Raw genomic sequence first — 15166 nt, forward strand, 5'->3', positions numbered from 1 at the left:
CATTCCTAAGTATGATATGAAAGAAGGACCCACAGTTCCATTTTCTTTTTCTCAGTACTAGAGTAGGATAAATTCATGGTTAATTAATAAAAATCAAAATAGACATTACATAAATCTGTATAACTTAAGATTCTAAAATAATTGAATCATACTTCTATTTTTCATCCATTCAATAAGTATTTATTCAGAATGTAGTACAAATAGATCACTTTGCCCTTAATTAATACTGCGACACATACTTGAACTTATTTCCACCTATAGATGAACAATGCTAATGAGGAATAAGTCCCCAATTCTTTGCATAAATTTGTTCAATTAGACAAAACGAAAGAAATGCTTTCAGTGATGAAAACTAAACTATGAAACTGTGAAAATAATTATACCTTTTAAGATTAAATTTTGAATTGGATCTGAGATATTCTGAAGTATACTGGCAGGGGAAAGTGGAATGAGGTTAGAGAGTGAACACAAACATCAACTCTCTACAGTATGATGTAAAGGAATACAATCGCTAAATTTCGGGGGGAACAGATACAGGGTCTTCCTCTGTCTCCCAGGCTGAAGTGCAGTGGCAATCACAGCTCAGTGCAGCCTCAAACTCCTGGGCTCAAGTAATCCTCCCGCCTCAGCTACCCAAGTAGCTGGAACTACAGGCAAGTACCATGCCTGGCTAATTTCTTTTTTATTTTTTGTAGAGACAGGGTCTTACTCTGTTGCCCAGGCTGGTCTCAAGTTCCTATTCTCATGTGATCCATCCTCCTTGGCCTCCCAAGGTTCTGAGATTATAGGTGTGAGCCACCATACCTGGCCTAAAATTCTTTACATTTAAAATCAATGCATTATTAGAATAAAGGATAAAAATAAGGTTTGAATTTGTACTGTCCATGAAACATGAAGAACAAGGGAAATTTAAGTAAGTTGAATGCAACATAATCTGTGTAATAGTTTAGGAATTAGAACTCCTTTTGCTCACAAGACACTAATTCATTATTAAAGAAAATATGACTGGACCTTTATACAATTCTATGTTTTTTTCAAAGTAAAAGAAGCAAATACTGAAGTTATAAAAGCTTGGTTTTCTTTATAATTTTTTTTCAATTCTGATTTGTCAAAATTTAGATTGTTTTTCTAAGAATAAGTAGAAATTTACAAAATTTAATTTTTATTTATACATCCATCCATTCAATACACATTTCAAGACATCTCTATTGCACCCTTTCAGTGGTAGTTACAGGACAAAGAAAGAAAATAATCCAAGAGAGAGAACAACAAATGTGTATTTATAACACAGAGTAATAAACACAAATAAATGTGGAGTTATTTAAGCATGTAAGATGGTAATTGCTCTACTAGGTATGGGGGCTTCTCTAAGACACAAGATCAGATTCAAGTCTTGAAAGATAACCTGGGGTTAGTCAAGCAGGTGGAAGTGTGAAGAGCACTTTCTGAGCGGAATCTCCATGTGCCAAGTCTAGTTCAAGAGACTGGATAGAGATTAGCAATTTGGAGAATGCAATATTAAGAAATGGCAAAGGTGACCCTACAGAGATTCCAAAGTTGCATAGTGAGGTTTGTGTTTGAGAAAGTGGACTCAGGCAGCCATGCAAAAGAGGGATTAATAGAAAAGGAGACTGAGGTAGGAAAATCAAGGCATTAGCTGTTGCAGCTGGTGAGGGCAGAGTTGGGGAGGCAATGGGGTGGATTCATGAGCTATTAAAAAGGTCAAAGGAGCAGGGATTCATGACCCATAAGTGTTAATTAACACAGAAGAAGAAAATATCACAATGAGTTCTAGATCGGGGTCTGAGAAGCTAGATGTTGGAATAATAACAAAGAGACTGCAAAAGGAGATTTACACTTTGGCAAAAAAATGTATATGAAAGTATCTGGGAATTTTATGCCATCATTAAATCTACTTATTATGCTGAAAATCCTTGTTAGCTGGAACGACTAAGAGAATTACCCAAGGTGCCTAATATATAAACCTGGAGTAGTTTTCCTACTTCAGCTTTTATGTGGCTTATTATTTGCAGTCAATTTACAGTTGGTCAGTATTAGTTAATCCATTTATCATCACTATAAGATTGGTTAGCGGAAGCAGATTAAAATCCAACACTGGTAATTTTCTAGAAGTCCTCTAGAAAGACTATAAAAAGCCAAACATCAACTTTAATTTTTGAGTACTTTTCCTATTTAAGGTTACTGAAATTATTTTTGCTAAAACAAACAAACAAACAAACAAAAAAAAAACGTATTGCCAATTACAAATTCAATTTACTATAGAAATATTTCTGATTATTTTACCTTCGGGAAGCAATGCTTCTTGCTTGAAAATTGTATCAGCCTCAATGGTTAGTGGTGGCAAAATGGAAGAATGCATACTGCAGATGGGCTACACATTTGTTGGGCTACATATTTGTTTCCTTGTGTTCTATATTCCCAGTCACAAATATACTGCTTTGAATTGTATTTAGTCAAACAGCAGATTTGACTAATATTTCCCTGAATTCAAATAGTTTAGATTAATTAAGCTGATTGGTTATCTACCATTATATACATATCACCCAAGTAATGTCAAAATAATAATTAACTAAATTAAAATAAATGCATGGACCTGAGACCAGAATAAAATGAAAACCAAGAATAAAATGAAGTTTGCCATTACTGGGATGTATTCAAGTTCAGCAAACTTATATGTGTAGTTAGGATGCTTTACAACAAAATATTGCTTTTTGTTATACCAACAAAGAATTGACCAGCTTCCAAGTCACTACCTTATGTATATTATTCATACTAGTAATAATGGTAAACATTAGTGATATAATTTTCACTACCAAAATTTTATTATATTTTTCTTAGCCAATACACGGAGTAAATTTTTATAAAGTATTTCTTTTCAAATCATTGAAGTCCTCCTCCCCAACCTTTAAATCCCCTAGTCGCCAAGAATCTTGGGTTCCACACCACCACTCTTTGCTTCTACTCTTAAAGTTATCACCCTGCGAGCAGTGGAACACTGCACCCACCAGCTCCAAGGATACATCATGGTCATTTACCTTATCTAGCATCCTGTGGCATGATTTTAGTATTTCATTCAAGCACTGACAACTTTTCATGTCGATTCAGATAAGATTTGATTACAGTGAGTTTATAAAATATTTCAGTTATATACGCAATAGAAACAATGCATTCTATTTTTGAAGATAAGTCTAAGGCATTCACAGCAATAAAAAAGAAGTACTTTAGTAATTCTGGACTTCAGTCAAGGGAATTATTATTGTAAAGCACTAATAATACAAGTTTAGATATCTAACCAGCCATAGATACCAGGAAGCCAGGTGTTAAATTAAAGACACCAGGAAACCATGAGCCACAAAAGCATCAGAGTAGCACTGTTTTAGGTATTACAACTATATGGACCTGTACTCTAAAATATAAACAACGGTGTACCTTATGAAGTTTGAAACCCTAATTAAAAACTAAGAAGCACTTTAGCCTGGTGGGGAGAGTAGTAGTTATGAGTGGAATAAAGACTGGAAAATTTGCTTTTGTAGTGACAGAGCTTTAGAGCAAGCACAGTTTTATTTATTTGCCTTAAGCCAATATTTCTGGATAAAAGGTATGTTTTTCTTGTAGAGATTGTAGAATAACTATCATTAGCAAAGGCAGAAAGTATTCAACTTAGTAAAGACATATTTTTTCACTATCCCAGAAAGATGACCTTTACATAAAAATTGTTACATATACTTCCATAGATACTAATAATAAGCATGATTTTGTAAAAAAAAAAAAAAAAAAAAAAAAAAAAAAAAAAAAAAAAAAACTTTCTAAGACAAATGGCAAAGGCTTTCTTTTTCATGAATTCTTTGGTTATAAACAGGTTTTGAGTGATTTTTGTTCTATGAAGTATTAAGTGATTCTGCTGGTATCTGTTCCGTGCATCCTCTGAAGACCAGAATATAATTAATTTTATTCTGGTCTAACATATTTATTCTGATTTACATTGCTTTTATGTGACATAATTACAGAATGAAAATATACCTTTAGATCTGAGATAGCATGTATTATTGATGAAGCTCCTGCTGAGCATGTTGCATAAGCTTTTCATCCTTCTAAAACCAAAAACTCAGAGGTTCTTAACAGGAAGGATAAACAAAGCTGAAATACGAACTCTGTATATCTTCCAATGATTCTCGACATGAGGTTTTGCATTCACTGGCCCAGAGATTCCTGAGTTAAATAAAGCATAATCAAACATAATTAGTATATTCTGGTTACTTTATAGTATAGTAACTTACTATCACTTTAGCAAAGCAAAAAATACTGGGAAGTGAGGGATCCAATCTACTGCCAAAACAAAGATCTCCTACTCTAATGTTGATGAACTAAAATTTTTGAATTTAATCAGCAAAGAAAGTTAGCATATTGTATGCATAAGTTTACACCTCCAAATATATGGGAATATATGAAACTAAAATAACAGAAAATCCAGAAAATTTGAGAGGAAAACAAATACAGCTACATGAAAAACTGTACAAGAAACTAGCCCATGGTGATAAAATAAAATATGTAGCCAGTGCAAAAGATTTACTTCTAGATTGGTTGCTATGTGTCCTCTGGTGGAAAAGGATTTATTTTTGTATAACTGTACTGTATATTTTCCCCTATAATAGTGTAAACAAGCATATTTGAGAACATCATAAATGACCAGATCTTTTATGGAACTAAAAAAAAAGTAACTGATTTATAGGTAGCCTGTGTATATTGAATTTTACCTTTTATTTGGAATATCATTCAGAAGTAACTTACATTTTTTCTATGCCTGGGGACATTATTTTCTATACCATTGCTATCATCTGATTTCCTGTACAGAAAACAAAAAAGAAAATTACTAAATGTTTGTATTATATAAAATTAAGTAAGTACATCACTGATATGGCTATCAGGTTAAAACGTAAAATGTCAATACAGACAGAATTCTTTCTTCCTAAAAATATTTTACTTACAATGTTGAATTTATTTTTATGGCATTGCTTGAAGAGGAGCTGTAACCACAAATGATAGTGATAAAGGCTTGCTGATTTTATGCACAGGGAGAATTGCTTCTGCCCAAGCATGAGTGAGGACTTGGGCATAAAGACCATAACTTATCCCAGCACTTTGGGAGGCCGAGACGGGCGGATCACGAGGTCAGGAGATCGAGACCATCCTGGCTAACACGGTGAAACCCCGTCTCTACTAAAAATACAAAAAAACTAGCCGGGCGAGGTGGCGGGCGCCTGTAGTCCCAGCTACTCGGGAGGCTGAGGCAGGAGAATGGCGTAAACCCGGGAGGCGGAGCTTGCAGTGAGCTGAGATCAGGCCACTGCACTCCAGCCCGGGCGACAGAGCGAGACTCTGCCTCAAAAAAAAAAAAAAAAAAAAAAAAAAGACCATAACTTATGTGTGGTTTTGAAAACATGCAAGGTAATAGCCAATTAGAAGGTCAACCAATATGTGTGATATTGGTGCTATACATTTGTGTGCTTATTACACTGAATTAGAGGTTAAAAATGGTTCTTTTTCCACCCAAAGTTTATCACAGCAGGACTACAAATGTGGGCCTCAGATTCTAAAGATTGACTAAAACTAAATAACCAGTATGCATAATGAATACATTGCCCTTCAAGGTCTTAGGGGCAGGCTTCAATTATCAAATCATAATGCATATCATAAGACACAAGACAGTGTTACTTATAATTAACTGATAATATTTTCTAAAAAAAAGAAATCCCACCTGAGTGCTTCTTTTTCTTTTGTGTGTACTCTTCAGAAGCAGAATAATGGCCACTAATAAACACCTCAGCAACTATTTCAAGAAATGGTTTGAGGGGCACCAAAAAGCTCATTGTTCTGAATGAGTTCAAGTGCCCTTGATATTTGTATACAATCTAAAGATAGTGAAATAACCTAAAGATAAGAAAAACTAAACACCTTCAGTGATCCTTATGGTGCTGTACAAGATGAGCAAAATGATGTACATTAACCCAATTTTCAGAAAAAAAAATTCATCTTTTACACTATAGATTGAATCTATTTTACATTGTTCAGAAGTGATGGTCCATTCCACACTGTTCTGGCACCATCCTTTCAGAGTGTGTTTTAAATCAGAATGCAACCTCCAAATGTGAGCTCAGAGGAATGGTTAGAGACAGTGGGAGGCAGAGCTCAGAGAATAAAGGAATCCGAGCAAGGTTCTGTCTTCAAATATGTCAGTGACTGTCATGTTTGTTATATGATGCTAAGAACAAGAAAAAGGCCAACACATAGAAATAGGAAAGATTAAAAGTTCAAATCAACATAAATGTCTACGCTCTCCAGAAAGAGAAGGGATTCCTTTGGGAGAGATAAATTCCCTTTCAACTATAGGAGTCTATGATTCTAAGACAATGCTGCTTTTCTCTATCTGGTGTTATAGGATTTCTGATGTAGTTATTTTGTGCCCTTAACTTGGAAGCTCGTATTATATTGGTTTATTTTACCAGCCTATATGAACTGAGTGAACATGATTATTTGAATAATGTCTACAAACATCTAAATGACAACTGTCTGCTCCACTCCTGCTATTTGTGCCTGTAACACTCACTCCATAGAGCTCCTGTTGGCTGATAAACTCTAAGTGCCATTTTGTGTTGGTAATAGTTGCTCAGGCCTTCCACTTTTCAAGTTTCTTGCAGCAACTTTAATCTAGCCTCGTTTTCCTGGCCCCCAGCTCTTGGCTCTATTGTTCAGGCGTTAATCCCAGTGTTATCGACACCTCTGTCACTGGCCTCCATACTCAGTTCTCCGGTTTGGAGGAATTCGGAACTCCCATCTTTGCCAAACTAAATTACATCCCTGGTGATTTTATTTCCAGACCTCCTCATGCTTAACTCTAAACAAAGGCTGTGTAAGAGAACGTGTGGAACAATTATTATTATATTATCTCTGAATAACTGATAGAATTCTAGGCCAGTGATTTTCAACAGACAGAGGATCAAAACCATTTGTAGATGTTTTCAAGAAATACAGATGCCATAGCCCCAAGCCAAGAGGTTCTGATCCAGGAGATTCAGCAAGGTCTGAGCAACCGTATTTTTAAAGAGACTCTTAAGTGATCAAAAATAGCCAGGCTTGAGAACCATTGCTTTAAAAAAATCATATGAAATACTTCCTGATGGTTACTGTACACCTTCTGTGCACCAAAACCTATGCTATGCATTTACACATATATAATATTCATTCCATCCAACAAGCTCATATGGTGAGTACTATTATTAAATCCATTTTGTAGAGAAGAAAGCTGAAATACAGAGAAGTGCAGGTAGTAAGTGATGAAGAAGAATTCTCACAGAGGCAGGCAGACTTGGAATGCCACTTTTCACCACCACATAGACATATACAGAAAACACTCCTCTGCCTTTTTTCCCCCTAACTGCAAATATTTCATTCAATTTTATATTTCCCTGTATTTTACTCAAGTGAAAATTAATCTGTAAAAAATAATACTTACAGTTGTTCAATCTGCTCAAATTCTTTCCCCTCATCTGTGTAACAAAAGAAGAATTTGACTATGAAGTTGGTTTGTCATTTTTATGGAACATATATGCTCAATTAAACCTCCTTCCTAAGTGAGAAAGTACTATGCTGTTTCTCCTGTTTGGAATAAAGGAGAGACATGCTACCTTAGACACCTACACCTCCTTCATCTGCACTATAGACCTTATCTGCATTTCTGATCAAACATAGTTTAGTGGCTTGGTATTTTCAAAAACATGGCTGCTTAGTTTGTCATTACTTAAATCATTAAAAATTTAGTACAAAATCAGGAAAGAAAACAGGATGTAAGGTCAATTTTCTCGAGGATTATTGCTTTATCAACCTGTAACCCATCAGGCACAGGCTGCAAAAATAGGAAATGACAGGACAGTCTCTCTTCAATAAGAACTCTGGAATGGTTAATAAAATATTTTTTAAAATGATAATCTAAGTGAAAGAAAAACTGTTTCTTTGAGACTTTTTATATTAAGCTACCATAGATTTTTCTAATACTCCAGGGCCAGAATACATATCACCTAACTGGTACTTAGGTACCAGTAGCACCAAAAAAAAAGGCGGCGGGGGGGAGGGGGGTAGGGGTGAGGTGGGAAAGAGAAAGAAAAAAGGCACTTTTATTTTCAGGAATTGAAACAGGAAGACCATTGACACATGTTTCTAGCTCACTGTCACCATTGTTGTAAACCTAAATACTGCTCCAAGTAAGAAAATGAAGATTTTCCCCAAAAATCCTAAAGTCATTGCAATGTATCAAATCATAATCCATATAAGTAAATGATACTTATAACTAACTGATAATACTTTCTAAAAAAAAACCAAAAAACAAAAAGTAAACCCACCTGAGTGCTTCTTTTTCTTTTGTGTGTACTTTTCACAAAGCAGAATGGTGGCCACTAAAAGAACCACCTCAGCCACTATTGCAAGAAATGGTTTGAGGGGCACCAAATAGCTCAGCACCACAAGCTCAATGTGTTCTTCGCTCTCGCCTAATTGGAATAGTGCATGGCACCAGTAAGATCCCCCATCTTCCTCCAAAAGTTGTGTTATCTTCAGCTTTGTTTCATTAGCATATGTTTCATTGATCACATATTTATTCATTTGAACACCAACAGGAACCTAATATAAAGAGACATTAAAATCCATTCCTATCATAGCACATAAAGGATACATGATGTAGTTTCTGAGTGAAAGCTATAAGATAATGCCAACAATATTGCTTACTAGAGAAAAGCATATTAAAATGTATGAGAGGTTATCTATAACAGACTTAAGTCTTATCAGAGTTTGATCTCCCAGGGAACAAAGAAAACATGTATACATTGCTATAAGGATTTAGCAGTGAATGTTTAAAACTACAAAGAAGCAAGTAGGTTATCATGGCTAAATATTATAGAAGAACTAAAAACAGAAAAATCCCAATCACCTGAGTCTCACATTTCTATCCTTGCCTAGTGCTTTAGTCAAAGTACTTTTTCCTTCACAAGCACAGGCACATATTTAAACAACTACCACCCTGGAAGCTACTATTTCTGATCATTCCTATAAAGGAAAATTGCTCACTCTGACAATGTGATTTCCCCGGCTAGAAAGGAAGATGAAACTTTCAGGCCTTTGGAGCTGATGTAGATAGAAGGGAGGGGAGCCCCTGTGAGCCTGGGATCCAAAGTGAACTGCACACCTTCTGCATTTTCATATCTGTAATTTCTTTCTCTCTCAGGTAAGCTGGCTTCTAAGAGTTGCTGGGTTTTCCACAGCCTCACAAGGTGACATACTAAGCTATTTGGGGCTGTTTTATTTAATCTATTTAAATTAAATTTTATTCCCAAGCCATTTGATGCTTTCCCTGCTCCATCACTCAACCACACTGTTCAATAAATGGTAATTTTGCATACAAATATTCTCAGAGCTTATCAAAGGAAGAACTATCTGTGAGTATATTATTTGTGCAAAAAAATTACAGCAACCTGGCACCATGTGCACAGCACTGCCTGGGATGTTTGGTACAGATTGGTCAGAGCTAATCAATCAAAGTACCATATTTTTAATAAGTACCCAGCTGATTCTGATGCACATGGTTGGTCTACATTTTGAAAAGGCATTTGTGCTCAAGTTTTGACCTGCCCCCTGTTCCCCAAACTTTCTCACATCCTAATATGACTCTTGCTTAGAGTCAAATTAAGAAGATAATGATTAGTATAGCAATGGACAGAAGCACCAGTACGTCTAAAATGACATTTTCAACATCTGATATAATTAGATGAAGGCTAATGTTTTTCACGTATTGTCATACCACATACAGATCAATAAATAAAGCTGTGAATTTCAAATACCACAGTTGACATTTGTTTTTACAAAATTACACTTTTAAAAAAAAATTACATATACACAATGATTGCCTTTCCTCATCATCCATCAGAAGACAAGCAGGAGTAGGAATGGCTTCAGTCTGCATCTACGGGATTTTGTTGGAGCTATTTCATTGAAAAACTGAACCTGTTAGCACAGAATAAGTCATACTCCCTTCTGAGTCATTTATCTGCCATCCTTCAATAGTCTATAATAACACTAACTTTGTCTAAGAAAGAATTTAATATTTCATTGTAACATCTACACTGTCTCACATGTTCCTTCTACAATTATAGCTTGCCTTTAATGGGACTTTAAATTGTAATGCTTATTAGTGCCAGGACAAAGGAAGGGTGCCTCCTAAAGGACAATGTCCTAAATTTTCCTGCCATTAGAGGATATTTGGGGAGAAGAAAGGAAACCAGAAATTATTTACAAAATACTCATGTTTTTCTTAATATCAGCTCTCTGAATAGTGATTTCTGTTAGTAAAAACGGAATTAAAACTATTTGGCTTCTCGCAGGTATCTTGAAAAGGCCAATGACAATTACTGATAGAATCCAAGATGTAATATTAAGTTACAAGTTTTCATTATTTTCTCAAATAGTGCCATTATTTTCCATTCTATCACAGATGTTTCAGGAGACAGAATCTCAAAAAGGTGGCTAGCGTTTTTTCTAGTTACTTTCATGGAATGATTTTTAAAAAGAATCTTTTCTAATGGAGTTATTTCTAAACTAGGCAACTATACACAAAATGTAATTTCTTTTCAAAAAATGTAATTAAATTGTTAAACCTAAAAAACAAAGTACCAGCTAATGAAACGTTAAGAGTATCTTCATATGTATAATGTAAACATGCCAAAACCCATCAAATGAAAACTCCGTTTGTCACTGCCCTTTCTTTATGAACATAAGCTAAAGAACAAGATAACAAAAGTATAAACCATCTAAGGAATGTTGAGTCTGTTACAATCTTGTTATTTATTAAATAAATGTTTTTTGTTGTTGTTGTTTTCTTCAAATCAAGGAACTATCTTACCTTTATACTCCCATTAGTACTGTACCAGGTCCAATTTAAAGGAAAACAATTTTGACATTTACATGTCAAGACAGTAGAATCCCCTACATAAGAGATCAATGGCTTGTTTTTCCCATGAAGTTCAGGGACTGAGAATAAAATAGAGAAATGTATGTTACTGAAAGAGTTTAGGAAAAGGAAATGCATTAAATGTGCAGATACTGTCTCCTTTCATTTTTTCATTACATTATTTTACATACTTTCAGTTATATATAAATGAAACTAATTTATACTGTTAGGGTGTAGTTAGCAGTAATAATAATAGTAGATAGATTCAATATAATTGTCTCCAATGTATAGAAATGGAAGGTCTTCTATTACTGAGCCTAACAATAAAAGTATTGTTCCTTTTTGGATAAGTTACATGTTTTGGATAAAAAAAGAGGCTTCACGCTTTCAAACCCCTGTTCTTTCTTCCCACTTACTAAGCTACCTTAGAGTAATTATTTTCTTCAAAGTTTTAACCTCAGATAGCCTTTGAGTGAGAAGATAAAATTTCCAGGATAGGAAATCTTTACTTGATACTAATTTATTAAAAGCCAGCAAAGAGTTAGAGAAGGTGGGAACAAGGACAAAGGAAAATTAACAGAAAGAGAACAGTGTAAAACAGAAAATAGGATTTAAAAATGATTTCATGTGATTTTGTAAAAAATATATATACACTAATATCCATTATGATATATTTCCTAGTCAAGGAAGTTTGAAGTAGATTCCATTAGAAACAGAATACAAATGAGCATTGAATTTAGAAAAAAAATAAGTTTTAAGGATGTAAATAACTTGGTAAAGAATAGTAAAACATAAGAGCATAAACAGTACAATGAAAAGCCTACATGGTGCAATCAGTTCCTTCTGATTGACCTAGAAGGATGCATTATAGAAGGTACACTTACACTGAAGATATAGACTCATCAACTAAGATTATTTTAAGTTTTTTCTTTTACTTCTTCAAATTTTAGCAGGTTTTTGCTTTTTTTGGTTTTGTATGTCTGTGTGTGTGCCATATGCGTGTGTCTGTGTGTTTACTTTTTTCATTTATATGTTTAGTTTGCCAGTAAGGAAAGAATGGATGAAATCATGTCAACTAAAGACCTGCAGATAAGCAGAGATTGGAGCTTTGCTAAAATAGGGATTCTTTGCTGAAGTCACAAGGTTCCCTATAACCTGAAAGGAAGAGCAGCCACACTTCTTGACTTCCACGTGAAGAGGCACAAGATGCATTAGTGCATTACAAGGGCAACGACCTCTACGGCCCTGTTAGGCTCACCTTAAAACAAATGCTGCTTTGGAGTGCAGGCTTTGTATTAGACACTAAGAGTTAAGGACATAGTTTCCACTTTCTCAGGTTGTTTATCTCTCAGATATCCTATTTCTCAATCTCCATGTTTCTTTCTGGCAATTGAGTCATGCTTTAGCGGAAAATATGTGTTGAAATAGGTTCAAAATACCGAAATTTACCCACAGGCTAAAAATAAAATGTGGAAGAAAGGTAATTCTTGGGGAAAAAACTGGCAGAATATACACTGTTTTTCAGTATTCCTCGAAGAGCCACCTGCTTGGGAAGCATACTGGAAGCTGCAAGGGGCTTTTCAAGAAAGTTGAGTATTCTATGAGATTTGATGAGGAACATATGATTATGTTATTAAACCATCCCAACTAAATATTAAGATCAGGCTGTAAATTGCAGGAAACTGACAATGACTGAGTGACAACATGGAAAAGCTGAAACCAAAATTCTGTTTTCTTGCCATCTCTTCAGTTTTCTTGATTATCCCCTAGAATAATGACTAAAATACCATAAACCATGCTTTTGTTCTGCTATATATGGCTAATAGCAGTGTGGATTTAAATTACAAAATGCACTATGTTCAGGGAACATGACATTTGTTTGAACTATTCTGGGATTTGGGGCCACAGCTTATGTTTGGAAATATTTATTAATATAAGGACAGTGAGACAGTATTATAATGTGCCCTGTTGAACTTTTAAGCGTTTGAATAAAGTGGGATGCATAAGAGTGCTGGGGTTGGAATAAACCAGGTTTGAAGGTGGTGAAATTGCTGATTCAGGCTAGTGTCTAGGAAGACGGGGTTTGGATATACCCAGTGAAAGCAACAGCTCTCTGGGGTTGTAAAATTGGAAACTAAATTCGTATATTCATGAACTGGAACAAATTGGCCTAAATGTCATATTGGTTCAAAGACTTTTAGGTATCACCAAATTAGGAAAAAAGATTACTTTTTTCCTACAGAAGATTACATTTTTCATATAGTAAAAAAATGTTAACTATACTTCAACATTGGGATCCAGAGCTGAAGTCCCAGCTGATTCTATTATGCTACGTTTTCATACTTTGAATGTTTAGATGCTTCCAGGGGAAGACATATAGTTGAGCTATGACAGGCTTCACTGCATTTGGTACTATCAAAACCTCATCATGACTTCCAAAAAGTTCTTGTTCTTTACCAATTATATTTCTGCATATTTTCTACTAAGAGACTGTAACACTGATAAATATTATGGGAGCTTTCAGCAACCACTCAGACTATTTGACCCACTACTGAGAAACACTATAGACCATCACTCATCTTTCACTTTCTTCGGTGGCAAGTAATCAGCAACATATTAGCAGTCAGAAACTTCCAGCGTACACTCTTGCTGTCTCCTCTATCCTGGCATCAACAGTGAAACACAAAATCAGCAGGTTTTTGTGCACTGAGCTAATCATAATCTTGAGGGACGTTTACAACCTTGTAGTAGAAAATCAACCAGCACCCATAAAGACAGCAGCAGGGGCTTTGCTGATGAATTGTTCTGAAGACTCAGGCTCATGCACTATAGGTGGTTCATGCAGTCAATGGCAGAACAATTTATCTTTGGCTCAATTTAAAATAGAGAATAAAACAGGCTTTTCATCTACATGCAGTTGTAAGGCTTCTAAGAAAAGATAATGCTTCTTCTTAGGAAAAACCATTAAGTAAACCATATGGAGAAATAATAGGACATTTATAAAAATATACACCATTTTATAAGCCTTTCAGACATATTAACTAACTATAATATGAATAAAGTACAGATGTCTTTAAATACTACTCAAGTAAAATTATTTCTCTAAGCAATATTCAATTTTGATGAATTACAGAGAATTTTTATTTTACCAAGGAAGATTTGAAAGGACCCAAATTATTAATTTTCTAAATATTATCAAGATATAATACAGAAGGAGATAGAGACACAAAAAACCCTCCAAAAAATCAATGAATCCAGGAGTTGGTTTTTTGAAAAGATCAACAAAATTGACAGACCGCTAGCAAGACTAATAAAGAAGAAAAGAGAGAAGAATCAAATAGACGCAAAAAAAAAATGATAAAGGGGATATCACCACCGACCACAAAGAAATACAAACTACCATCAGAGAATACTATAAACACCACTACGCAAAAAAATTAGAAAATCTAGAAGAAATGGATAATTTCCTGGACACTTACACTCTCCCAAGACTAAACCAGGAAGAAGTTGAATCCCTGAATAGACCAATAGCAGGCTCTGAAATTGAGGCAATAATTAATAGCCTACCCAGCAAAAAAAGTCCAGGACCAGATGGATTCACAGCTGAATTCTACTAGAGGTACAAGGAGGAGCTGGTACTATTCCTTCTGAAACTATTCCAATCAATAGAAAAAGAGGGAATCCTCCCTAACTCATTTTATGAGGCCAACATCATCCTGATACCAAAGCCTGGCAGAGACACAACAAAAAAAGAGAAATTTAGACCAGTATCCTGATGAATATCGATGCAAAAATCCTCAATAAAATACTGGCAAACCGGTTCAGCAGCACATCAAAAAGCTTATCCACCATGATCAAATGGGCTTCATCCCTGGGATGCAAGGCTGGTTCAACATTCACAAATCAATAAACGTAATCCAGCATATAAACAGAACCAAAGACAAGAATCACATGATTATCTCAATAGATGCAGAAAAGGCTTTTGACAAAATTCAACAGCCCTTCATGCTAAAAACGCTCAATAAATTCGGTATTGATGGAACGTACCTCAAAATAATAAGAGCTATTTATGACAAACCCACAGCTAATATCATACTGAATGGGCAAAAACTGGAAAAATTCCCTTTGAAAACTGGCACAAGACAGGGATGCCCT

The 15166-nt window shown here is 34.9% G+C and overlaps 1 protein-coding gene across 2 annotated transcripts in view; it reads right to left on the reverse strand.

Moving 5' to 3' along the window:
- Positions 1-1056: 1056 nt before the first annotated feature.
- The window catches only part of EMB (embigin), a 55115-nt gene continuing 41005 nt past the window's right edge, over positions 1057-15166 (reverse strand). For both annotated transcript variants that reach the window (XM_010362266.2, XM_030926970.1), the window contains 5 exons: positions 10964-11091; positions 8415-8691; positions 7532-7565; positions 4810-4864; positions 1057-4230 (listed from right to left, as the gene is read on the reverse strand). In XM_010362266.2, the coding sequence (XP_010360568.1) occupies positions 4213-4230; positions 4810-4864; positions 7532-7565; positions 8415-8691; positions 10964-11091 (512 nt within the window). In that variant the 3' untranslated portion in view covers positions 1057-4212. The remainder of the gene's footprint in view (positions 4231-4809; positions 4865-7531; positions 7566-8414; positions 8692-10963; positions 11092-15166) is intronic.

This window comes from Rhinopithecus roxellana, chromosome 3 (assembly GCF_007565055.1).
Source record: "Rhinopithecus roxellana isolate Shanxi Qingling chromosome 3, ASM756505v1, whole genome shotgun sequence".
NCBI classification, from domain to species: domain Eukaryota; kingdom Metazoa; phylum Chordata; class Mammalia; order Primates; family Cercopithecidae; genus Rhinopithecus; species Rhinopithecus roxellana.